This window comes from Fusarium tjaetaba, assembly GCF_013396195.1.
Source record: "Fusarium tjaetaba strain NRRL 66243 chromosome Unknown NRRL66243_c0000090, whole genome shotgun sequence".
Lineage (NCBI taxonomy): Eukaryota > Fungi > Ascomycota > Sordariomycetes > Hypocreales > Nectriaceae > Fusarium > Fusarium tjaetaba.
In genome coordinates this window covers 99,931-125,559 of record NW_023501286.1, presented here as the reverse complement: position 1 = coordinate 125,559, position 25,629 = coordinate 99,931, and the positions used below count along the sequence as shown (strand labels likewise).

Genomic DNA, 25,629 nt, shown 5'->3' with positions numbered 1-25,629 from the left:
GTCGGAGTGACGGATAATTGATTATAAGGTGGGATGTGTTACAAAATTTCAAAGGTTGGGAAGACAAAAGTGACTTGCTTACTTTACTGGGACCAGGGCCCCATTTCTCTGGTGTTGCCGGTTGAGTCCATATGGTACGGACTTTGCTTACTGGGGCCGCTGTCTGTTTTATGTTTTGCAAGACTGGAGACGGCATGTTGCGGCTCTTCTTTCCTCTTGCCATGAGGGCAAAGGAAGATCCGTAGAGCTGTTGTGGTCTCTGAAGGCTTCAGGAGCTGGTGGTGGTATTGCTGGAAAACGGTTACGGGGTTGGGTGCATAGCGAAGGGGAGTGTGTACGGATATTTCTTGGCCTTTGTCTGACTCAGTTATCCCAGTTCACACAAAGTCGGCGGCTCATTACCCGACAAACTAACTGTTTTTCTCTATTGCCTGTCTCTCATATCTACCCTCATCTTCTGGTTTTTGCCGTTGTCACTCATTCTCTCCCATATGAGTCCGACGTTGTCTTTCTGACGTTGCTCAGTTGTCTTGATAATCTCTGCATCTTCCCATCTTCATCTGATTTTGCTTTGGACGCACAGGAGCTGGGGAGCTGGATGGGGTGGCTAATAGGAACCTAAGCCACGGTATGGAGGAGTCGGGGTGTCAAAATGGATGTTTTGTCCCAGGGGCTGGCCAAAGCTGCATCTTTGCTGTTCATAAGAGCTGTCGATATGGGAGCATGTCGCCAGTCCTACATAGGTACTATCTGGATTCCTTGCAGTTCTACTAGGGACTATGACTTTGTCTACACAATAGGGTTCAGGAACTTGGCTAGGCCGGCTGGCTGTTGGAGGTTGTCGTTTATTTCGTCTACATACTGTATTTCTTCCTCTCATTGAACTACCCTCATATGATCGATAGGTAATTCCTTAGACATCAACTCTCCCTGCTTTTCACATTATGTCTTGCATACTAGATTAATATAGGATGCTCAAGAAGTACTTTGACCTATAATCTTTTCTCCTTTTTGCTCCGTTGGAGGCCACCCAGTGATGTGTGTAGAAACACAACAAGGTTACGGATCAAGAGTAGTACAAGGATTCGCTACACGCCTGCTGTCTGACCAGGGCGATCTTATGCCATGCGTGTTGAAGTTGCACGTATCTTTTGTACCTTTATTCCTCCGTAGCCCTATTGCCCATTGTTGTTCAAATTGTTACCGGTGGCCTGGTTCTGGAAACCCATCATATTGGGTGTGGTAGTGAAAGGGGGTGTACCAGAGCTTCCATTGGTGAACCAGATGTTCCAATTCCTGGCCACTTCGTAATCGCCGTCATTCACTTCGGGGGTTGAGTTGATGAAGAGTTCGCTGAGTGTGGTATTCCAGGCCTCGATCTCCTCTCTTTGAACGGGGACGTCCATGCCTCCCACCATCTCAGCGACTTCGTCAGCAGAGATTTCTTGATTCCCTACGCGAATTGCCTCTCCGCCAGCTGGTATGTCGTTCATGCTCTCGTCGGGTGATGAGTTTTCGTTACGTACTGCAGGCATGCGATATCCACGGTTGATCTCGGCATTGATGTCGTATTCGCCGTCGCTCTCGTCGTCAGCGTCGTCGGATTCCCTGTCCCAGTCTAGGTCCTCATGGTCAACTGATGACCAGGCCATAGCACGGAGGTGTTCATCCAGGTCATCGTCCTTAATCTCCTGTTGCTGTTCAGGGGTTAATTCATTCCAGCGTTTCTTGAGAGCGTGCTTGCGCTGCCAATGGTGAGTGTTGTCGGCTTTGTTGAGTTTCTCATCTTCCTCTGAGATGTACATCTCATCTTCAGTCGGGACGAGGTTCTCTCCCGTCTCAAAGTCAATATAGCCCCATACCATCATTTGAGTGACGTGGTCGTCTAGATGTAGTCCACGGGACGCTGCCTCGATCGGCAATATCTCATCAGGGCGCCCGAGATGAAGGACACCTTTTCCCCAGCCTTCCAGGTGACCAAGGCCAACGTCGTGGATAGGAACGCCATAAGCCGAGGGGTATCTTTCTCTCTGAATAAGCCCCCAAACAGTTTCAGGGAGAAGCAAGTCATAGCGAGCCTTAAGTTCCATGCATTCCGACATAGTTCTGTATTTCTGTCGCATGAGGCATTGCCACAGGGGATATAACCCTTTTTGGCCCATCATGAGCTGAACCATGTCAATGCTGATGGGGCTGAAGAAGGGGTGTGTAAAGGCCATTGAAAGCTTGACGATGAAGAAATACGCGTTGTAGAGGTGAATGTTGGTCCAGTGCTTTCTACTCCTCAGAAATAGTTGTCTCTGGCGCGTAGTAGGGATCTCAAGGAGGACCCAGAGTCGGAGAAGGGTGCTGTACATTGTGCGTGGCATGCGAAGACCCATGCGAGCCATCATTGCGATGATCTCGCGACAGTACCGATCACGACCGATGACCAACTCAAGGTACTTAAGACCAGGAACCAGTCGAATCTGGCTGGGATTTGTCTTCGCGGTTTCCCAGCGGCCTTCAAGGAACCGAGCATCATCAGTACTTGAATTGCGGTCCGCTGGATCTTTGATGAGGGCTCTGCCATAGAGCTTCCAGTGGAAGACTTTCCCAGCCTCGGGCGCATTGGTGTCAATCCACATGCGAATGCAGGAGAGCATATGTCCCGTAATTGCATTTCGAAATGCAGGACTGGCGATGTACAGGCTCACGATGTCTCTGGGAGAGAGGTGCTTACCAATCTCAATGGCAAGCTCAAGGTTACAGCAGAGAGCCGTGATAAGATCGAGACTGGTGTGCTTGAGACTCAGGGTGAGATGATCAACCTCGTTCTCAATTTCATATGGATTATGCCCTTCAAATAGACCACGAGAGTAAGCTTTCGAGAACTTGACCCTCTTCGCGATACTTAGTTGGCTGTCAGGCTCCTTGATTTCGATATCAGGGCCCGAATCGATGTTTGTGTCTATATATTCGTTCCCGTGTTCGTAATAGCCTTCAGGATCGATGCCCATTGCGGCCAGTTCTTCTTTTGTGCGGGATTCGCGAGCTACTGTTTCCTCGAGTCGACGTCGCATGCCATCTGTTAGGAGCTCAAATTGCCTCTCTGGATGTGTGAGGAGCTCATCTGGGGACTGAACCTGGTCTTCGCCTTGGCCCTGGGGAGTAGTTTGAGAGTTGACACTGGACTGAGCCGTGTTACTCGCAGCTGGCTGCATGCTGAAAATATTATGAGGGACGTTGTTTGGCGCAGATGGTCCCGCATCTGGATGAGATGAGTTGGAAGCCATAGAGATTGTGAAGAAGGAATAGACGAAAGCTCAGAGGAGCCGAATGATGTTCCCAGATTTGTGGCAGTGTGACTGTAGAGCTGAAGTCGAAAGTCGTAGTGCAAAGATACTTGGCCGTGCTTCGTGGGGCATGATTCAAGAAACAATAGCCAGGCAGCTGGCCACTGACGGCGGAGGGTCGAATATCAGGCAACAAACAGTATCTAGGTACCTAGGTAACGAGGTACTTTACCTAAGTTGCCGTGGGAAGAAGAGTCACCGGGTCAATTACCTACCTTACCTACCTACCTACCTAGATAACTAGGTAGAGAAAAGAAAGGAGCTGCCAGGTGCTGCCAGTGTCAACTGTGCCAAGCGCCCGTGAGAAATTCGCGACACTGCTAAGAGCTGGAGTACTGAAGCACAAAAAGGATTCTATTTGATCCAGGGAGATACGTGAATAATTTGTTTGTTATTTTCTTTCCGCCTCAAGCCCCCCTTGAGTGCTTGTACACCTGGCACTAGGATAACTATCTCGCCCCTCGATGCTGGTGGCATCTGTCTCTTGAAGCCAGCGCCTCCAGAGCTGCTGCGTCTCCTCATCCTATGAAGACCGGAACTTCTCCACGAACTTCCACCTCACCTATCGGTCGAGCTCATCGACAGGCAAGTCGCCGTCATCCTTACCGACAATGGACTCTGCTACCTTCCAGATCTGCAGCAGATTGTCTTCCGCAGCGCTTGCTACAAGCCAAGGCTCGTTGAGATTCCAGCTGAAGTCAGCCAAGTGGTTTGTATGACCGCCGTGCATGAAAAGTCTAGACGTGTTAGCTTTTTATTATAATTAAGCTTTGGCAGTTTCTGGACGTACAATTCAGGGGGGCCGTCATCCTGGTCGTCAGGCAATACCTCCTCGCCAACCCGCGAAAGATCCCAAAAGATGATTCTTCGATCATAGCTGGCACTTCCCAGGATACCGGCCTCAGTCGGGTGCCAGGCTAGGGATGTAACAGCATCGTTGTGACCTTCCAAAGTGTGGACCTTCTCCTTGACATTTCTGAGGTCCCAGATGCCGATTGTCTTGTCGGCTGACGCAGTGGCCACGAGCACTTCCGAGTTGGGGTTGAACGCCAGAGCATTGATCGCATCAAGATGGCCGCGCTTAGCAACAACTGCTGCTTTAGCGGTCTCGCTGTGACGTACGTCAACGATTTGGAGGGTCTGATCGTCGGACACGGAACCGATGAAGTTCTTTGAGATTGGATGATACTGGACGTCGTTGACGATCTGAGTGTGATGAGTGTACTTGCGAGAAGGATTGAGGATTCTCGAATCACCCTTAAGGGTCTTCAAGTCCCTGAGTACAGTATGTGAGTAGAGCATTCTGAGTACCAGTGTTCAATACTTACCAAAGACACATTGTAGTATCCTCGCTACCAGATGCTAAACACCCCTCCTCATGAGGATTCCAGTTCAGGCCGAAACCTTCGGCCTTGTGCCCAACAAGCTCAATCTGAGCGTTGACTTTTCCAAGGGAAGTGGGCTGGAGAGGGTGCTTCGTTCGGTCGAAGATAAGGATCTTGCCATCCACACAAAGAGTGGCGATAATGTCAGGATTCTGAGGTTGGTATCGAGCCTTGTTGACTTCTCCGGGGTGCTCGATCTTCTGAACAATCTCGCACTTGATAGCAGCGACATCACCAGGCTTACCGTAGCCACCAATCTCGCCTCGCTCGTCATCATAGTCCTTGGGATTGGGCGCTACAGCCTTTGGAATCTGAACATTGGCAATTTGAAGAAAGTTGGGGCTCTCATCTGAAGTGTGAGTGCCAAGTAGGAGGCGGTGAACTGAGTAATTCTTGCCCTCTGGCTCCTTGACGTCGGGAAACCATTGGACGGTCAGAGTAGGCCAAGTCAAAGCCGTTCTGGAAGATGAAAGTTAGAACAAGAATCCGTGGTAGTGATCAAAGACCTATGACTTGCCCGAGAATCATGTCATACAAGAACGGGCTGTTTTTCTTCCATGTCTTGTACTCTGTTTAGCGTCAGTACGGTTAGTCCATATTCTTGTCATTATATGCTCAATACCTTCATTAATCATGCGCTCGCCCTGATCATCATCATCTTCGTGAGTCATCTCGACTGCGTTAATGTCAGTAACCATGCCTGTGCAAGTTTGCGGTTACGGGCAAGTTTAGTTGCTTGCTTGTGAAGCGCAAACTCACTGTCCACATCGCGCTCTGCAGATTGAGCAGGTGCCATGATAACTTTTCTTATTTGCCGAGTTGACTATTTTGAGGTTGTTTAGAATGTGTAGGAAATGTGTAAGATGATGGTAAAAGCAAAGTAGATACCTAGCAATTCGTTGGTGGTAAGAAATTGTGTGCACGGCTGAGGACGATGAGTGTAGTTGACCAGGAAGGCTGAAAAGTGCCCCGGGTCGCGTCGCGCGTAAAGTGACAGACAGTACGGAGTACCTAGCAACGGTGAGCCACAGCGAGTGGAAGATCATTGTGGCTAGAGTACCCCACAACCTACCTGGTACCACGGGCATTTGATTTTGACTCACAGCGGGGGTAGCAATCACCCTCAGGAAGCAAGAAAACACCGAACCTTGATTTAGGGTGTCGAAATAAACTTAGTAAAGAGTCCGCTAAATTTAGGCTAAATTTACCTAAGTATTTTTATCACTTAGGGTTAAGGTCCTGAGTTTTCTTTCCACTACGGCACGTAGGCAGTACTCCGAACGTCGCCCCGCACAAAACAGAGGAGCCTATAAGCACTGCAGAAGTAGACCGAGCCCCTCCATCACAGCCCGGTTTAGAGCCCCACCATCTCGCCGTAGGTGCTGGGTTCCCTCAATGACTCTTGCACTTCACGATAACACGGTTCGCCTTCACCTTCACCCTTCTACCTCATAAACCCTCACGGAACTCGACGGTACCCTACGATACGGCACATTTTGCGGAGTGCTGTGCAGTATCACTTGCTGAGGTCTGATCGCGCAGCTATAACACCATTCCGCTCACAGATTGTTTGGCGCCACATTGACTTATCCTCCTATCTCGCGATCCTGTTTTTACAGGACTTTCCACGTTTCCCGCCCAGTTTCTTAGGGGTGTGTTCCCAGTTAAACATCAAGTAGAATACATTTGACATTTTGTGTGGGCTGGAAACTGTCTACGACCCGTCAAAATGGGGTGCGTACCTCTCGTTGCTCTTCATCCCTACCTCCAACAGCTGATTCTTTTCGTCGCAGTGTCCCCAAGTTCTTCAGATGGCTCTCAGAACGATATCCTGCCATTTCTCAACTCATCGCAGAAAATCGTATACCCGAATTCGACTGCCTTTATGTTCGTCGTCCGGTGCCTCGTGCCATCCCTCTACGCATACATGCTGACCGTCGCCTAGCTCGACATGAATGGTATCATACATAACTGTACCCACAAGGATGCGGGCGAGGATGTATCATTCCGCCTCAGCGAGGAAGAAATGTTCATTCGCATATTCAACTACATTGAGCATTTGTTCGGAAAGATCAAGCCCAAACAACTCTTTTTCATGGCTATTGACGGTGTTGCACCGCGAGCCAAGATGAACCAGCAACGTTCTCGGCGTTTTAGGACTGCCCTCGATGCTGAAAAGGCTCGTGAAAAGGCCATCAAGGAAGGTGTCGAGATTCCCAAAGAAGAACCTTTTGACAGTAACTGCATCACCCCCGGTATGTTGAATTTATAAGGAATATCAATGACAAACTCTGATAAGCGCAGGCACGGAATTCATGGCAAAATTATCCCAGCAATTGAGGTATTTCGTGAACAAGAAGGTGTCCGAGGACACAGATTGGCAGGGTTGTGAAATTGTGCTATCCGGCCATGAAGTTCCTGGCGAGGGAGAGCACAAGATCATGGAATATATTCGAAATGCTAAAGCCCAGCCAAACTACAACCAGAACGTCAGACACTGCCTTTATGGTCTTGATGCTGATCTGATCATGCTCGGTCTGCTCAGCCACGACCCTCATTTCTGTCTTCTCCGAGAAGAAGTTACGTTCGGACGGGCTTCAAAGACCAAGTCCAAAGAACTCGAGCATCAAAACTTCTATCTGCTTCATCTTTGCATAGTCAGAGAATATTTGGAGATGGAATTTCAGGAGCTTCAAGAGGATGGGGCCTTGAGCTTTCCCTTTGATCTTGAAAGAGTCATTGATGACTTTATTTTGATGGCGTTCTTCGTGGGGAACGATTTCTTGCCCAACTTACCCAGTTTGCACATTAATGAAGGCGCTTTGGCAAAAATGTTTAGAATCTACAAATCTATCCTCCCAAAATGCGATGGATACATCAACGAGAATGGAGTTATCAATATGGAGCGACTACAGCGCCTCCTCGGCGAACTTTCCAAGACCGAAATCGATGCTTTCGAGAACGACGTATCTGATGAAAAGTGGTTCGCGTCAAAACAGATGGAAAAGAAACTTGAAAACAAAAACGCCGAAGCGAAAGCGCCCAAAGGGGGTCAGCTGGTGATCACCTCAGCGCAGCGCGATTTATGGAAACAAAAGATTCGACCCTATATCTCGAAACGCTCCGAACATCCTTTGGATCTCGGTACAAGTCTCAAGGCCGCTGATCGTAAGTTTGTTCAGGACTTGGCCGATTCAATGCACCTCCAGTGGTCAACTAAGGAGGACGATGAGGGGCACCGTCATCTGATTGTATCCTTCCCCCCCAAGGCCAAGGATAATGCCGACGAGGAGGAGGATGATGATGATGACGACGAGGAGGGTAATCTAGCTGCCTACCGGGTAATGAAGACGTACGACAAGGCGATGGTGATCGACTTGACTCCCGAAGATGCTCAGAAGCATTACGAGAAGCTCTACCAAGACAAATACCAAGGCTGGAAGACAAAATACTATCTCCAGAAGTTTGAAGAGTGGGCACCTGACAATTACGACAAGGAGCTTACAGCGCTTTGTGAGAACTACGTCCAGGGTCTCCAGTGGGTCTTGTACTACTACTATCAAGGAATTGCATCATGGCCTTGGTTCTACGGGTACCATTATGCACCGCTTATTTCAGGTACGTGATATGGCGGTATATGCATTCTTGTAGCTGACAAATTGCAGATGTCGTCAAGGGTGTCGGTGCGGACCTCAACTTCAAAAAAGGCCAACCTTTTTTGCCATACGAACAACTCATGGGTGTGTTACCGGACCGGAGTAAGAAGATCGTCCCTAAGGTTTACCACGACCTGATGACGAATCCTGACTCTCCAATCATTGACTTCTATCCACGAGACTTCGAACTTGACATGAATGGCAAGAAAATGGACTGGGAAGCAGTTATCAAGATTCCATTCATCGACGAAAAGCGCTTATTGACCGCGATGGCCCCCAAAAACGAGTTGCTGGAACCTGATGAGAAGGCTCGCAACGGATTTGGGGTTCCTCTGAAGTTCACCTATTCCCCTGAAGTCGATTTTGTGTATCCTTCACCACTACCTGGCGTTTTCCCAGAGATCCAGAACTGTCGCTGTATTGAGAATATCTTCGACCTTCCGGACATGGAGGGACTTGAATACTTGTCAGGCTTGACTAACGGTGCTTTGCTAAGCGTCGACGCACTGGCCGGCTTCCCTTCGCTGCACACTCTTCCGTATACCGCCCAGCTCGTTGAAGGGTACGGTGTCAATGTATTCCAGGCTGACAGCAGAAACCCAAGCATCTGTGTCACACTGACTGAAACGGAGAATCGTACCAAGATAGAAACTTGGAAGGCCAAAATAGGCCATCGATGCTTCGTTGGATACCCGTTCCTTCAGGAAGCCAAAGTCATCAAGGTGCAAGACGAACTTTTCAGCTACGAAATGGCCGACAATGGTAAAGATATTGTGACGAAGGACCACAATAACAGGGAGGCTGCCGATTGGGCCAAAGAGGCTGATTATCTGGAGAACTGGCATGCCAAACGCTTGGCAATCACCATCGGACAGGTTGAGTGTTTGGTATATGTCCATATGCTCAAGGGTCTCATTCGTACGGAAGAGGGAGCCCTGATTAAAGAGTATGCTGAGAATCCCAGCCTGAGAAGCACCTATGCTGCGCAGACCATTGTTGACGAAGTCGTTAACGAAGATGAACGCTTCATTGAAAAAGAGGCGTTGCCAATCGATGAAGAATTTCCTCGGGGTACGCGTGCGTTTTTCCTGGGAGAGTACGCATACGGACGCCCTCTTGAAGTTGCTGCCCACGCCAATAACAAGGCTGAGATCGTTGTTTCGATGCTGAAGAATAAGGAACCAGACTTTGCGAAGCAAATTATCCACCAGGCAGAACGCTCCAACCCCTACACCCCTTCTTTTGCTGTTGCCAAGCAGTTGGGAATTCATCCTCTTGTTCTGAGCAAGATTACGTCTTCGTATCAAATTATCAATTCTGCTGGACTTCGACTGAATTTGGGACTGAATTTGAAATTCGAAGGACGAAAACTCAAGGTTCTGGGCTACTCAAGGAAGTCTCACACCGGCTGGGAATTCAGTGGCATGGCAATCAAGTTGATTGCTGACTACATGGTTGCCTTCCCCGATTTCTTTGCGGCCATCCAGAGGGAACCTCAGAAGAGCGAGGTTCTCGAAACCGATCTTTGGAACGACCCCAGTGTTGCTTCACAGAGAGTCAAGGAGATCGTGGCCTGGCTTAAGAAGCAGGAGACCAGCAAATTCGAGCGTGTTCCTTTGGAAGCTGAGCAACTCGACTCCGAGGTTGTCAAGGCCCTGGCTAATGTCGGAGAGCAAATTCACGCTGCTTCTCAGGATATTGAGATCAAAAAACTGCGTAGCGTTCCTCGTTCAGCGCTTCTCAAGCCGTCTGATGCTGAGATGGTGCTCGGCAGTCAGAACTTTGCCCTGGGAGATCGGGTGACTTACGTCTCTGCCGCTGGAAAAGTTCCTATCGCGACTCGTGGAACTGTTGCTGGTATCAGCCGCACAGCTACCGCCCTGCTTTTAGATGTTGTCTGGGACACATCGTTCATGAGTGGCACCACGCTTAACGAGAGAGCTCCAATGTTCCGTGGACAGACTGTGGCGTCTTCTTCGGTCCTTAATACCACGAACAAACAAGTAATCTCAACCACAAGCAAGTCACAACAGCGACGACCAGTCCTCGCCGCCCACGGTGGATATGCGAATGTGGGTGTCACACAGTATAAGGATGCCCCAGCACCTGGTCCGCTTCGTGGTGGATGGCGCGGAGCCTTGAATGGCTCCAACTCACCTGGGCGCAACTCCCCTGGACGAGGACGAGGAAACAGCGCTCGTGGAGGTGCTCCTAACCTCATGCACAGCACCTTGGTTTACCGGAATGGCCCTCCCGACGGCGCAACTCAAGGCCAGGACGCTAATGGGCACGGAACTCAAGGTAGAGGAGGTCGCGGTCGCGCACGCGGTACCCATCATAGTCCCCCCGGTCCTGATAGGTACCAGGGGGTCGAGCTCCCGCAGGAACAGAGATATGGCAACGTTCCTCCACCAGCCAGCCTTGACTCACCCCGAGGCAGGGGCCGTGGACGTGGACGTGGTGGAAGAGGGCGAGGCGGAGCCAGCCGCGGACGAGGCAACGGAGGAGCTGCTGCTGATGGAACCCAAGGCTAGATGCCTCGCAGTTCTGATTCATACTTGTATGGGCGATGACTGACGGAATGTTCATGATGCCGTGTGTTACAGCATGCTGTTGAAATGCTTGGATTGTTTAAAACATAGCCAGCGCTGAGATAAAAGTTGTGGATGTGAAATGTACGATAGACAAAAGCTGGATACTTGTATCACGGAGTCACGAGTGCGAACAGATCTTGTCAGAGGGATCATGCCTGCATAGAGTTACAATTATGGCTTTGTCAAAGACATGAGGGCCATATTACACCGCGAATGCAATTTCAAGAACACAAACGTATTTGTCTATCATTAGTAGCTCTTCTTATGACTATCTTTCTTCTTAGACTTGAGAGCAGGAAGCTGGAACTTAGGCGACTCTCCCCATTTCAAAGCCCTCCAGTGACCGATATCCCGGGACTGATCCCAAGTTAGGAACCCGACCCACGGCTGAACATTGTAATGTAGCTTGAGCTTCACGTCATCTATCTCGGCGACCTTTCCACTGGGGTGGGTGATCTGATACTTTGGCTTCTGATTTTTGAGACCGATAAAGCCACTATAATATCTTTAGTTGATGTGTAAATACTTGTGGATACAGAGAGACTTACCGCTCAGGATCGATAGACTTGCCCTCAGCGCTGCGCTTTAGCTTCTTCATCGCAACAGGTCCAATGTTCTGGAGATGGTCGGCGCTGGGGTTGGTAATGATTTTATCCCAGATAACAGCCTCATTAGTCGAATTGTTGGGGCCAGGCCACTCAGCAGTGACATAGACAAAGACCTGCTTGGTATTCCACGTAAAGAGGCTCCTCAAGTCAGCATCGAGGTTGAATCGAATGATGGCGTATTCCTCCTTCTTAGAGCTGTAGTAGTGTGGCCGGCCCTTCACACTGCAAGACAAAAAGATAGTCAGTATACAATGTTCGGTTCTAGAAGGAGAAGACATACACTTGAGCGCTTGTCTTCTGGAATATGCCAGCATCAGGCGCCCGCGGAGCCAAGAGGTCAGACACAGCGATAAAAGCTGCGACCACAAATGCGACAGTGGTAAAGAAACCAAAGGTGTTTTGAATACGAGTGAGAGAATTGTACATAATGAGCTTTTGATTAGCTGCAGTGGCAGCTTTTGCTCTCGAAGTGATGTACAAGAAGCAAAGGAGAGCTTGAAGGAGAAACGTTGACGATGTCGCGTCTTGGTGTTCGAGTTGTTGGAGCTACTGGCCACGTTTTGGGACGGACGAGACGTGCAGTCTAAGGTACCTAAGTTAGGTGAGTCTGGAGCTATGAGATTTCGGCCTTGTGATTGGACCGCTGTGTGTTCTCTGAACTCCACTGCCCAACTGGACTGGATTCAGAAAGATGATCTCATCGAAGAGGTATCACATAGAAAATCCAATTATTGATTAATGTGGACACGGGAATCCCTCATATTCCAACATCTACACGGGACTTGCAGTGTTTCATGTTGAAATAGTATAGGTACTCAAATCAATATGTAGAAGATATTGGACGTGTTCAACCCCCATTAGATTGGACCCTGGGAGGCTAACATTTTGACAACTCAGTAATCCTACCTTACCAGCTTACCTAAAGTAGGTAGGCGCCTACCCAAGGTACGTAGTCATCACTATCTGGGCTCCAAGTTTCTGCCGAAGTCGCACTAACTGGAGCGTAGCCCCACTGGAAGCCAGCCAAGCCAGTGGAGCGTCTAGTGGTCTCGCTTGGACCGTCCATTCAAACTTGCATTCAGCAACTCAGGGAAGACAATATATACTCGATTCAAGAAGTCACCGTTCTTTGCTCATGAAAATTTGTGCTCTTCATACTCGACGGCCCTGCCTGTAACTCAGGGAGCCTCTGATATCTGCTGTACGAACATCTGGCGGCTGCTGATGACCGCCTCATAGCCTGCCGCATCGTGAACTGCCAGGGTGAAAAGCTGGAGGCCCACGCACAGTCTTCGTCAATAGGTGATCAGTGGAGGAAAAAGGCTCGATGGGAGTGCGCATTGCTCTTCTTCTTTCCTTTCCATACTGCTGCGTATTCCGCTGAGCTTCGCTCTAATTCGCTTTAGCCCTCTCGCACGCTATTACTCCACCGCCAACTCTTTCCCGGATTATGGGTAGGCTCCTTGTCCACTCTTCGTGAAATCTTCCTGCTGACACCTTTTGCAGAGCTCCGGGTGAAGAATCGAAGATGAAATCACGGATTGTCAGTCTCTCACTGCGCTTGCGAAGATACATCCTAGTTACTGATATTCAGAGCAGAGAGCAATCAATGACCAGAAACCACGAAGCTCGATGGGTGGCGGGCAATCCACTCAAGCAAGAAGTTACTCCAGCGAACCCCGATATGATCGACCGAACAAGCGAGTCAAGCCATCCGGGCCTGAATTGTCCAACACGAATTTGTCCCACTCCTTCCCTCCCCCGAGTTCTCTCCACCAGCCGCTAGAAGCAATCGAAGACGAAGAAACGCAAAGCTCGCCGCAAAAGTATCACGATTTGACCCGAGAAGACTCTATGGTCGAAACTATCGATGGCTCAAGCATCATCAGTCTCGGTAGGACTGCAGGAGCTACGAGCAACCAGCAAGAGTACCGCAATGTTCACCGTCACAACAGCGTGAAACGTCCCCGACGGCGGCGCAGACAGGAATCCAAAATATCCTCGTCACCTATCGAAATTGACGATACGAGTGCCGTTGCGCACCGAAACCTTGCTCCTCAAACTTCACACCCCCCTACAAGCCCAGACCAATTAGCTGGCGAAAATGAGGATGGTCCGCCACCCGCCAACGTCACATCTGATGTCGTTTCTCATGCAAAGCGGCCAGCAACAGAATATAGCCAGAGCGCGCCAAAGCGGTTCAAGGTGCACTCGCAGCAGTCTGATGATGAGCTTGCGCCTAGAGCTCCTGGGCCCCGTGAGGCAGTCAAGAAGCCTGCCTTCCCGAAGCTAATTTCACAACCGCGAATCCAACGGGGTGACATACAGTCTACCACATTCAAAGCAACAAAAGCCATGCCGGGGCGCGAAAACCTGGCTAACAAGGGATTAGCGACGAGAGATGTTCCCTTAGAGGCTGCAGTCTGTGGGAAATACTCATTCTCTCCAACAGACAATCTTGAGCCAGTCATCCTTCGACTTGGTCCCGACGCTGCTGAGCCCATGCATGAGAATAGCGGAGATCTCTCCTGGCTTCAGGTTTCGCAGTCTTCAATTCAAGATGTCAAACACAATAACACTAATAGCCCCATTGTCCTCATTGGTCGCTCAGCCAGAGCATCTTTTTCCTGCGGCAAACTCGCACTGAAGTTTCTGACCGACGCAGACGCCTCATTCTTCATCCACTGGTTGCAAGGCTTGCCATGCCTCTCTGAATGCAGCCCGTAAGTGCTTGTCGAAAACTTTATGGCTTTCTAAAGATAAACTAACAATTCCCCAGAAGCAAGCTGGATGCAACATTCCATTGCGCAAAGAAAGAGGCCGACGGTTACAGGACAAGCTCAGCGAAGGCATCTGGTATATTCTTACCGGATCAAAATCATAGGGCCCACGATTTCAGATCTCAGCAGCACCACAGAGATCCTTTCTTAGGTGATCCTGTCTCGCCTGGCCTTCCTGCTTTGAAACAAAAGAAGCTCAGGGATGGGATGCAAAGCAACCTTGAGCCAAACGACGGTGTGCAAATGGAACCGCCCGACACCGATGATGTGTTTACAGGGTTGGCTCGCAACCCAAGGCTCGCGACTCGGCAATCAACAAGAAGAGAATCTCCGCAATCTCAATATGGAAGAACCCTGAAACCATGGACGGTTTGCAATCCTGGTTGGGAGAAAAAGTGGCACAGATCTTTGGTGTGGCCTCCAACAGGAAAGAACCGGGCAACAGTCGATAAAGATGATATCCAACGGCTGGATGAAGGCGAATTTCTCAACGACAATATTATCAGCTTTTATCTTCGCTATCTACAAGACCGGCTTGAGAAAGAGCGGCCAGAGGTCCTCAAGAAGGTGTACATTTTTAGTACATTCTTCTTCGAGAAGCTCAGATCAAATCGTGGCAAGATCAACTATGATGGGGTCAAAGCCTGGACTGCCCGCGTCGAACTGCTGTCATACGAGTTCATTGTTGTTCCCGTTAACGAAAACGCGCACTGGTACCTGGCCATTATATACAATGCACCTCGTCTTCTGCAACAAGAGGTGAAAGCGGAACCAAACATCAAGGAGTCTTGGAATACACAAGATGCAATAATTGTTGAGGATAATGACCCAGTAATGAATCGTGCAGAGAGTCTTCCTGCTGCAACAAAGCCTCCCATTGTGTCTATAGATGTGGAAGTTACCCGCTCAACCAGAAGCCGGGCGATTAATGACAGCAACCCTTCTCTAATTGATGACAAGCATACGCCGAGCATAGCGACTCCTGGCAGAACAAACAAACGACAGTCGACTGGAGGAAACCAGAAGTTCAGCCTTGACGATTCAAAAATCATTACACTCGACTCGCTAGGCTCATCGCATCCACCAACCTGCAGGTGTCTAAAGGACTATCTCTTTGAGGAAGCAAGGCACAAGAAGGGCTTCGAGATCAACAGTGTACCCAGCGGCATGACTGCTCGAGGCATTCCGATGCAAGACAATTTCTGCGACTGTGGTGTGTACGTCCTGGGTTACATGGAAAATTTCCTGAAGGACCCAGATGAGGCTGTTCGAAGACTCCTTCACAAAGAAGACACCGAATGGAAAATCAACGCCCCTGAGATTCGTGCCAAGGTGAGGGATCTTCTCTTCGAATGTCAAGAGAAGCAGCATGAGCGTCTAGAAAAAGAAAAGGAGATAAAGAGACAGCGGAGGGCAACAAGGGGTCCCGTCTCCTCACCGCAGATACCTGCCTCTTCACCACAGGTGCCCCGAAGAGAACCAGAGACACCACAAGTCAGCCGTTATCTAACAACCCCATCAGTAAACGGCGCCAGTGGCTCGCCCATTGAGGCGGCTAGACAAACAGGGACCACTTCTTCATATTTTGCAGTTGCTTCTGCCGAGAGGCCAGGCCAGTCCCCAACGTCCAAAAGAGTTGATGAACCATCCCTCGTCCAACCTCTCAGAGAGGACTCGGGCAATGAGTCTAAGGCCTCTAGCTCAGGAGATGTGTATCACTCGGCTCGATCATCGCCTATCAACAGCGTACCACCTGTCCCTTCTGGGTTGACCACAGAAGGGTTGCGCGACGAGCGGCCGCCTAAGCAGCCTTCAACTCCTGAATTCGTACACAAGTTACCTGACTCGCCTGATGGCATGGCCCCAACAGCCACTTCATCTACTGTGAAGAGGGCTAGTTCACCGCTGCTCTCTCTAGTAACAAGACAGCATCCATCGCCAGGATCTGGAGGCAGCCAGCGAGCTGTTCAGCTCGAACAGACTATTGTGAGAAGCATAGAGGACGACATGTCACCTCCAAGAGGACCACAATATGACGGAGTTGATCAGTCTATCGACTTGACAGTATAAGATTATTTCTGTCTTCGTCGGTGATGGCACGACGAGTTTGTCTATGAGAACAGGGTGTCGGGGGATTTAGCCCCTACAGCTATGTATGATTACGATAGTTTCAGGTGCTATAGCATGTTATCACTACAGTTCCCTATGCTCCGGCTGCTTGGGGCACGAAATCGAAAGGGAAAGAGGTGACATAACGAAAGAGAGACATTAGAGGTGTAGAAAGACGATCAAAGTTTATACCCACCACAAAGGCTTTTTCCTATTTAACACCCGACTCCTGAAGCATCATCGGTCCCCAGACCTATTGATCCCCAATATGCATGCTAATGATATATAACATGTGGTGTGAATTATAGTCTCCTCCACGTCTATTGAGTGGTTGGTTCAAGTATCTATTATGCTTTTTTATTCATCTTGCTCGTCTCCATTCGCGCTCTCATTCGTGCCGTTTACCGCTGGCCGCTGTATCCTTGGAATCTCGAAAATGAAACCTCCATTGCGTCCAGCCTTTGCGGGAGGGTTCCATCTGCCAAGTCGATGTTCGTTTCCGATAGCTACAGCCACGCAAAGACCATCTTTGCCTCTATCACCACGCTCAAATATGTCGATATCGTTTACAACACCATGAAGAGGGCCATGAACATTCTCCTCATGGGACGTCTTCTCTCCGTCTTCATGCTTGGCGAGGACCCCACGGAACTCAATCTTGCGCTTATCCTCACTGAGTTGCCAGATTCGAATATGACCATCCCAACTGCCAGTCAGAATAACGTCAGAGTAGGGAATGGTTCGGATAGCGGTGATCCAACGGGGTGTGGGAGGTGGCACGATCTTGGGGTCTGGGTTCACTTCGGCCGATGCCTCCTCGGGCTCCAGGGGCGGGTCGATGCCATGTGCAATGGGCTCTATGTACACAGGCTTCTTCTTCTGCACACTCCATAGAGCAAGAGCACCGTTGTCGCTCCCCGTGACAAAGAGATCGTCGTCGATCATGGCTACTCGGTCCATGCTACCTTCGTGAAGGAGAGATCGAGGGTGAACACCCGTAGGACGTGACTTCTTGTCTACAGCACCACCGCGGAAGACAAGTTGTGTCTCCTCGGCGACCTTCCAGAGACGCGCAGTACGGTCTCGTGCGCCAACGCTAACACATCGCTCTTGCGCAAGGGCATCGACATCGAGAATTTCGTCCTGGTGACCAAACAGCGTTTCAACATAGGCCATTTCATCTAAGCTCCAGACCTTTACCGTGCGATCTTTGGAGCATGAGTAAAGCTGATTCGTTCCTCTTCGGAAGACGAGTCCAGTAACAGCGTCTCTGTGATGTGTGAAAACCTTGATGGGCTTGAGGGCATTGGCGTCGTAGATAATAAGCTTCCGGTCTGCACCACCAGTGGCTACATATTTGCCATCGGGAGAGGCTGCAACAGCAAGAATACGGTCTGTATGGCGCTGATAGTTCTTGTCTTTTGACTTTGTCGTATTTCCTTTGAGCCACGCCTCCAACACAGGCCGCTTCCTCGGAGGTGCTGGGGGCTTTTTTGGCTTCCGCTTGGTTGTCTGTGGGTACTGGTGTTGTGGGAGATCTTGGGTCTTCCATTTCTGTAGATATAGATCCTTCGTTGTGGTGTAGATGTAGGGGGCGCATGTAGCGATGGCAGTGACAGTGTTGGTGTTGCTTCGGAAGAAGGTGCGCGAAGCGTCGTCAAATCCTAATTCCGAGGCCAATTGGCGATATACCCGACCTTTGCCCTCTGCTACATCCTCCTGCAGTCGCTCGGCAATCAGATCCCGGTCAATATCGGCGGCATCAAAACCAGTAACGTCCACGCGCTCCTTGATGTTCTCGAGGTACCGCTCTGCTAGCCGCCGTCTTCGCTCAGCGGCAGTCTCGCCCTCCTCCTCATCAGACTCGTTGTCATCCATTTCCACGTCGCTCGCGACTGAGGCGCTATCGTGGCTCTCGTCATCGTCAGAATCGCTCCCTGAGATAGACTCGTCATCTCGCTCGACTCGCTTTTTGGTGGGGCCGGCGTTCTTCGAATTTATCTTGCCAGCAGATTTTGAGGGCGCAACTCTTTTCTTTGGTTGCTCTGAAGTCTCAGTACGCTTTCGCTTCTTCTGTGCACCTGGAACCGTAAAAAAGGACGACATTGTGGCAACGTCGTGAACTTGGCTCTCTGTTCACGACTTTTGACCCGCCTCGAAGATAAATTTCTAGACTCAGAAAAAAAAAAAGATGGGCGACAGTGGATCGCGGAAAATCTAACTGACACGAGCATCCAACTGGCCAGTCATAGCCTGGTAAGTGGGTCTGGTTTTTCCGTTTCAGGCGGTCGAGAGAGGCACAAACGAACCTGGTATGGGAAGCTTCCCGAGCAAGTGTTGACGCGCAGCGCTACAGCCTAAGGAGAGCTTGCTTGCTTGGTTGCTACTACTGGACCTTGAAGTAGGCTGAACAACTACCGGGAACAACTCCTCCACAACAACATATCGCCTTTTCCTCCACTACATTTCAAATCATCGTCAACATGTAGGCCCCCCACAAGCTGCATCTACTGCTCCAGGCTTTTCTGACATTGATCAACAGGGAGGTGCTTTTGGGAATCACTGGAAAGGACTTTACTATCATTGCAGCATCCAAGGCTGCGATGCGGGGCGCCACTATCCTCAAGGCATCCGATGACAAGACCAGAGCTCTTAACAAGCATACACTTCTCGCATTCTCTGGAGAGGCCGGCGACACAGGTACTTGAATTAGGTCCACGTCGACAGGCTCCGCGATGACGACAGCTAACGCTCACTCCGCAGTGCAATTTGCCGAATACATTCAACGAAATGCCCAGCTCTACTCGATGCGAAACGAGTCCGATCTTTCTCCGTCTGGCCTGGCTCACTTTGTTCGTGGAGAGCTAGCCACTAGTCTGCGATCCCGAAAGCCCTACAATGTCAACCTCCTTATGGGTGGTGTTGACCCCATCACTGGCAAGCCTTCGCTCTACTGGCTCGATTATCTAGCGTCGCTAGCAGATGTTCCTTATGCTGCGCATGGATACGCACAGTACGTTGTTGCGAGGACTATGTTCTCAGAACAAATTATGTGAATGGACCTGGACTGGTGCTGATTCGTAACATCACAGATACTACTGCCTGTCTATCCTCGATAAGCACCATCACCCCGATATCACACTCCACCAGGGCATCAAGATCCTGACAATGTGCACCGACGAACTGAAGCGCCGATTACCAATCGACTTCAAGGGTATGGTAGTGAAGGCGGTCAAGGCGGATGGGATCGTCGACATAGAGTTTGATGATGACAAGGTTGTCAAGTGTGCTTGAGACCAGCGACAGACTGAAGGAAACATGACTTTGTACTACTAGATCGGTATTAGAGGCTAATACTGGCATCGTGAAGGTTTCCCAGCTTCGTCCTGACGATTTGTTCAGAAGCCGGGTCAGCGTGAATCGAGGGCCGTTTCGTTACAGCAGAGTTCAGTCTATCTCAGGCCACCGATCTCGGCATGAATGCTACATATCATCGTGTCTCCAGCAACTCTCTGGTGAGTCAGGCATCTCGACTCCTAGCAGCACCTACCTCCAACACTCGAGGATCAGCCGGAGTGCAATTGGATTGCCTTTGATCTTTCCGCGGCCACAAGTGTCGGTTTTCATGATATCGTGATTAATAATAGGTTGGTGATTTGTATTCTCGTATCGTGTCGTAAAAGCTGTATATGCTTTGGAAACAAGGGTCTTGTGCTTTCATGATCGAGGCTTCCGCATTATGGGACTTCGTACAGAGTACACACGTAGTATCACTGCTTCATAACATAGTATCTCGTCGGAATAGAAGATACAATGAAGCAACTGTAACCGCGTCTATCTTTGAGTGAGAACCGTATCTGACCATGTTCTGTAGCAGTCACACAGCAGTGTCATTCAACATAGTGCTTGGGGCATAGCTCTACTTGATCTTGATCATTGAAAAGGCAAACAATAAAATAGATCCAGCACGAGCTAGTCAAGCCCAGTTCACCCAGTATCTTGTGCCCAATATCCAGATGTTGTCTCATAATATAAGCATGGATAACATGACTGTGGAGCCTCGATGAGGTTGGTCAAGAAACATCCAATTCTTAGAGGCAACCCTGTCCTGCCAGTGGGCTTGCTATACGCCCCAGCCCAGGTCCTGCCTCCTGGCGTCATGCGAGGCTGGTGAGAAATAATCGGTATGGAGGGCAGCGTTACTGACCACGTGGTTGAAGACCTATATAGTAGTCATCTGAATTTTGATCATGCAATTGGCCATCATGGGATGGTTGCAATGAGCAGCAGATTCTTTCCAGATTTTAAGAATCTCCGGGATGTGTCTAGGCTAACTACTGGTCTCATCCTCATACTCACCCTTGGTTGCTGCGAAGTACAGTTACGTATCTGGATTCGCCATGAGGTATCTTAGGTACTTACAAGCATATGTCAGGTACTTAGGCAGTTTTCGGGGAAGGTAATAGGTCTTAGAAAACGAATCATTGCTAGTCCTTTCGAACTTGGTTCATGTCTTTTATCTTATAATTTATCATCGATTTGATCGTTTTCGCTTGATACTATTCCACTTTTGCTTAAATTATATACAGGCTGGATAGAGATATGCCTAAGATGGCAAAATCATACTCGTCAGGCGCCAAAGTTTGGTGAGCTGCATGTCTGATACAGAACACTGAATCATAGTGTTCCTACTCCGTAATTGTCAGATCGCTCGTGTCCCGCTTATCGGAGATTTTCAGGCTGCCGCGATCCAACTTACTTTATTTTACAGGATGTTCAACTGTTACAACGCAGCCAAACCAGGGCCGACGGGACAAGCTCAGGGTCCTTGCATATCCCTGTACGTTCCGGTGTTACACAATCTTTCTAGCAGTCTTTTTCAAGATTGTTCAAACGAAAAAAAAACTGACGCATTTGCTGTGTCCGTAAATGTTTGATTGTTCCCTTCGAAGCATTTACCGAGACATGCCGAGTCGCAAGTATTGTAGTTAGATCCGAGTTCTGACGCCAGATCCGGTAGAGTGCAGGACTTTCGACGTTGTCACCAGTGCCTCAAATCAATTTGCCTCCATGCATAGTAGTAGTGGTCGGTCAATTGTTCATGTATCACCTTATCTTCATAGCCTGTTATGTAACTGCGTTCCCTATGGCCTTTGTTGACCTCACGGTCCTGTTACCATTTCATACTTGGCAATCAAAGTAAAATTTGTACCTACGCCTAACCTTGAGTACGGAGTAGATAGCATCAATAAATCTATCACTGGGCGACAATCGTCATCGCCTGTGTTTGCCAGAGTCCCCTATTAACCCACTTTGCCCCAGCCCATCTGGGCTGTTAGCCCGCCCCAGAATCTGGCTTACCTCCCGTCCTAGCCTCCATAGTATCGAGGTACTGGTCAAGTACCAGAGGTTCCGGTTTCTGAGTGCTGCCCCTTGCCTCGAGTCACTCAACGTGTGCCTCCACCTGAATTCTTTGCCCTTCTGCAGTTGCCTCCCTTCCATACTTCTCATACAATTTCTAGGCTTTTAAGAAAAAACCGATTATGTAGAGTCAAGGAGTGCCCGCCATTTAGCCAAGGTAAGCCACAGTAAGTACAGGGTCCTCAAGATTCTGACGTCCGCACCATTAACAGCGATTCAGGACAATTCTTTTGCCCACTTAGAAGAGTCTACGGCTATGCTAGTGCGCTCTTCGTCATAAGTAGCAGGTTAGTCACTTTTCTTTTTTCCTCCCCAGCCACTTCAAGCCTCTTGACAGGCAATTTCGAGATCTCTCCACCAAACTCCGAACTTGACTGGTTGCATCAGCCGTGAGCGGTGGCCAAAAGATACTTCTCGGAGACCTCAAGGCTCGCCTCGCCCACTCACGGCCCTCCCTGACCCACTCTCACTCTAAAATCCTCCCACTCGCCTTCACCGCAGAGCAACCCCCTCCAAAAAAATCTTGAACTCGACAGATGCCCGCACTAAGCCTATTTGATCACATCAACCAATTTTTTTTTCCCACTCTTCTTTCGCCTCTCTCTTCTCAACTCTGTCCCTTTTCTTCTCTTCCTCCCACAACAAACCCTTCATCCCACAAACCTCCTCCATCCCCCCTCCATCCGTGTTATTTTCAAGACTCTGTCTTTCCTTCGTCTCTCCTTTGAAGATTCTGCGTGTTCTTCGAGGGAATAATTGCATAGCACTGACATTTGTTTGTGCTCAAAAGTAATCTATTTCGGGAAATTATTGGAAGCGTTGGTCTTCCGTTTCTTTCTCTCGTCTTTCCTGTCTTTTCTTCCGACGGGAATTCCACAACACTATCACTCTCTTTCGTATTTGAGAGTGCTATTCGCCGGCTCCGGATCCTCACGCGTCTTTACGACCCAACTATCTTTCTACGTCTATTCTGATCCGAATCACGACTGTCATCATGGCTGATCAAATCAACATGGGTGGTCTCTCCCTCAACGATGGCGCCCAACAGGGCCCTCCTCAGGGTCAGCGATCCTACATTCCCCCTCATATGCGCCGCCAGGGCGGCGCTCCCCAAGGTGGTCCTCCTGCTATGAACGGAGGTCCTCCTCCCGCTGGACCTGGTCCCAACGGTCTTGGCAACAGTGCATGGGCTAAGTAAGTGTTTCTTTTCTTGTATATGAACTTGATCGAACAGTCATTAACATCTCGCAGCCAAAACTATGGTGCCCGTCAATCCAACTGGGGCAACGACGTTCCTACCTATCAGAACAACACCAACAACAACAACAACCGCCGGGGCGGCTGGGGCGGTCGAGGTGGTTACAGCGGCGGTGGCGGCAATGTGGATGGTCACTCTGGAGGCGGTGGTGGTTACACTGCCCGCGGCTCTGGTGATGGCCAGTGGCGCGATGGAAAGCACGTTCCTGGCCCGGCTAACCCCCGTGTCGAGCGTGAGCTTTTTGGTACTCCCGATGACCCTTCCAAGCAGCACACCGGTATCAATTTTGAGAAGTACGATGACATTCCCGTCGAGGCTTCCGGTCAAGAGGTTCCCGAGCCTGTCCACCAGTTCACCACTCCTCCTCTGGATGAGCATCTTTGCCGCAACATCGAGCTTGCTCACTACAAGGTTCCCACTCCTGTCCAGAAGTACTCGATCCCCATCGTTATGGGTGGTCGTGATCTGATGGCCTGTGCTCAGACTGGTTCCGGAAAGACGGGTGGTTTCTTGTTCCCCATCCTCTCCCAGGCCTTCATCAACGGCCCTTCTCCCGTGCCCGCTAATGCCGCTGGCCAGTTCGGCCGTCAGCGCAAGGCTTACCCTACCTCCTTGATTCTGGCCCCTACACGCGAACTTGTCTCCCAGATTTTTGATGAGTCTCGAAAGTTCGCCTACCGATCTTGGGTCCGACCTTGCGTTGTCTACGGTGGTGCCGATATTGGTTCTCAGCTCCGACAGATTGAGCGTGGCTGCGATTTGCTTGTTGCTACTCCTGGTCGATTGGTCGATCTCATAGAGCGAGGTCGTATCTCCCTGCAGAACATCAAGTACCTGGTCCTTGATGAGGCCGATCGTATGCTTGACATGGGTTTCGAGCCCCAGATTCGCCGCATTGTGGAGGGTGAAGACATGCCCCAAGTTCAGGACCGTCAGACTCTCATGTTCTCGGCTACCTTCCCCCGCGATATCCAGATGCTTGCCCGCGATTTCCTCAAGGACTATATCTTCCTTTCTGTCGGTCGTGTTGGTTCTACTTCCGAGAACATTACCCAGAAGGTCGAGTACGTTGAGGATGTCGACAAGCGCTCCGTTCTGCTGGATATTCTTCACTCCAACGCCAATGGTCTGACTCTGATTTTCGTCGAGACCAAGCGTATGGCCGATTCGCTTTCGGATTTCCTTATCAACCAGAACTTCCCAGCTACTTCCATTCACGGTGATCGTACCCAGCGTGAGCGTGAGCGCGCTCTTGAGTTTTTCCGCAACGGTCGATGCCCGATTTTGGTCGCTACCGCTGTCGCTGCTCGAGGTAAGTTTATAATCATGATACAAAAACAGAATAAGAACTAACTCCCTCGAAAGGATTGGACATTCCCAATGTTTTGCACGTTATCAACTACGATCTTCCTACTGATGTTGATGACTATGTTCACCGAATTGGTCGAACCGGTCGTGCCGGAAATACCGGTATTGCGACCGCTTTCTTCAACCGGGGCAACCGCGGAATTGTCCGGGAGCTTATGGATCTCCTGAAGGAAGCTAATCAAGAGGTTCCTGCTTTCCTCGAGACCATTGCCCGCGAGTCTTCCTTCGGTGGTCGTGGTGGTCGTTCTCGTGGTGGTGGTGGTCGTGGTGGTGGTGCAACACGTGATTTCCGTAAGTTCGGCGGAGGCGGCGGTGGCGGCTTCGGCGGCAACAACGGCGGTGGCGGCGGTTTCAATGCTCCTTCCCAGGGCTCAGGCTATGGTGGAGGCGGTTTCGGTGGCTCCGGCGGCTACGGAGGTGGTGGCTACAGCGGCGGCGGTGGCTATGGAGGTGGTGGTTATGGAAACCCCAGTGGCCCCGGAGCTCAGTCTTCTTGGTGGTAAATATTTCGACACCATCGAGAAAGGCGCACCTGACGAGGTGTGGAACGATGCTAGCAGACGCATTCTGTAGCATCACCCGTTTGCGATTTTCTTTTATGTTTTTTTCTCTCGATGTTATCTGGTTGCATGCACGACTTGCATTTGGACGACACGGCGACACCATGACCTGTGGCAGACGAATGCCATCGCTACTGGCAACAGGCAGTATTGGGTTCGGTCCAGGGACTTCACGAAGCATCTGATAGATTGCGTTTCTTTGATTTCGGCGTACTCGTCGCTTGATACCCTTAGACCGAGATGTGGGGAGCTTTCAGACGTTGGCAGCACGCTGTGATGCAGACGGATCTAGGCTTATGAGCCAACAGATCTGACACAGCATTACGAATATTATGTTTCCGCCGTCTACCTGGGGTTATCCCCTTTACCCCAAGGGCATTTTTCACGCATTCACGATAGAGGGTCATGTTTTCGCCGTGCACACACATAGACAAAAGTGGATTTCTCGGTTCTCTGGTCACGAATTGCTCGCTGGTCCCTGTTGGGAACGGGGACCGGAGGGAGAGCAATCAGCACAGCTGGAGGGAACAAAGGTTAAAGGTCAACAGGACGGTT

General features: G+C 50.0%; 8 protein-coding genes across 8 annotated transcripts; 4 read left to right on the top strand and 4 right to left on the bottom strand.

Annotated features, from left to right (window-relative positions):
* Positions 1 to 1,175: 1,175 nt before the first annotated feature.
* Positions 1,176 to 3,275, bottom strand: FTJAE_4720 (uncharacterized protein; the record flags this gene model as incomplete). The annotated part of the gene is made up of 1 exon (XM_037351154.1): positions 1,176 to 3,275. The coding sequence occupies one exon, from the start codon at positions 3,273 to 3,275 to the stop codon at positions 1,176 to 1,178; it is 2,100 nt and encodes a 699-aa protein (XP_037208193.1).
* A 622-nt stretch (positions 3,276 to 3,897) lies between these two features.
* On the bottom strand, positions 3,898 to 5,516 carry FTJAE_4719 (histone acetyltransferase type B subunit 2; the record flags this gene model as incomplete). Its single annotated transcript, XM_037351152.1, has 6 exons — positions 3,898 to 4,072; positions 4,126 to 4,611; positions 4,664 to 5,179; positions 5,256 to 5,289; positions 5,343 to 5,420; positions 5,480 to 5,516. 6 exons carry the CDS (start codon positions 5,514 to 5,516, stop codon positions 3,898 to 3,900), a joined length of 1,326 nt encoding a protein of 441 aa, XP_037208192.1.
* A 933-nt stretch (positions 5,517 to 6,449) lies between these two features.
* Positions 6,450 to 10,910, top strand: FTJAE_4718 (alkaline phosphatase D; the record flags this gene model as incomplete). Its single annotated transcript, XM_037351151.1, has 5 exons — positions 6,450 to 6,454; positions 6,514 to 6,607; positions 6,666 to 6,975; positions 7,025 to 8,338; positions 8,386 to 10,910. The coding sequence occupies 5 exons, from the start codon at positions 6,450 to 6,452 to the stop codon at positions 10,908 to 10,910; spliced, it is 4,248 nt and encodes a 1,415-aa protein (XP_037208191.1).
* Positions 10,911 to 11,219: 309 nt separating this feature from the next.
* FTJAE_4717 (signal peptidase subunit) lies at positions 11,220 to 12,004 on the bottom strand (the record flags this gene model as incomplete). Its single annotated transcript, XM_037351150.1, has 3 exons — positions 11,220 to 11,466; positions 11,519 to 11,800; positions 11,859 to 12,004. 3 exons carry the CDS (start codon positions 12,002 to 12,004, stop codon positions 11,220 to 11,222), a joined length of 675 nt encoding a protein of 224 aa, XP_037208190.1.
* Positions 12,005 to 13,210: 1,206 nt separating this feature from the next.
* FTJAE_4716 (protease ULP2) lies at positions 13,211 to 16,428 on the top strand (the record flags this gene model as incomplete). The annotated part of the gene is made up of 2 exons (XM_037351149.1): positions 13,211 to 14,301; positions 14,358 to 16,428. The coding sequence occupies 2 exons, from the start codon at positions 13,211 to 13,213 to the stop codon at positions 16,426 to 16,428; spliced, it is 3,162 nt and encodes a 1,053-aa protein (XP_037208189.1).
* Positions 16,429 to 16,824: 396 nt separating this feature from the next.
* FTJAE_4715 (component of the u3 snoRNP complex) lies at positions 16,825 to 18,573 on the bottom strand (the record flags this gene model as incomplete). The annotated part of the gene is made up of 1 exon (XM_037351148.1): positions 16,825 to 18,573. The coding sequence occupies one exon, from the start codon at positions 18,571 to 18,573 to the stop codon at positions 16,825 to 16,827; it is 1,749 nt and encodes a 582-aa protein (XP_037208188.1).
* A 497-nt stretch (positions 18,574 to 19,070) lies between these two features.
* Positions 19,071 to 19,761, top strand: FTJAE_4714 (proteasome subunit beta type-2; the record flags this gene model as incomplete). The annotated part of the gene is made up of 3 exons (XM_037351147.1): positions 19,071 to 19,167; positions 19,231 to 19,480; positions 19,560 to 19,761. The coding sequence occupies 3 exons, from the start codon at positions 19,071 to 19,073 to the stop codon at positions 19,759 to 19,761; spliced, it is 549 nt and encodes a 182-aa protein (XP_037208187.1).
* A 3,121-nt stretch (positions 19,762 to 22,882) lies between these two features.
* On the top strand, positions 22,883 to 25,017 carry FTJAE_4713 (ATP-dependent RNA helicase DED1; the record flags this gene model as incomplete). The annotated part of the gene is made up of 3 exons (XM_037351146.1): positions 22,883 to 23,082; positions 23,140 to 24,458; positions 24,512 to 25,017. The coding sequence occupies 3 exons, from the start codon at positions 22,883 to 22,885 to the stop codon at positions 25,015 to 25,017; spliced, it is 2,025 nt and encodes a 674-aa protein (XP_037208186.1).
* Between the last annotated feature and the right edge of the window lie 612 nt (positions 25,018 to 25,629).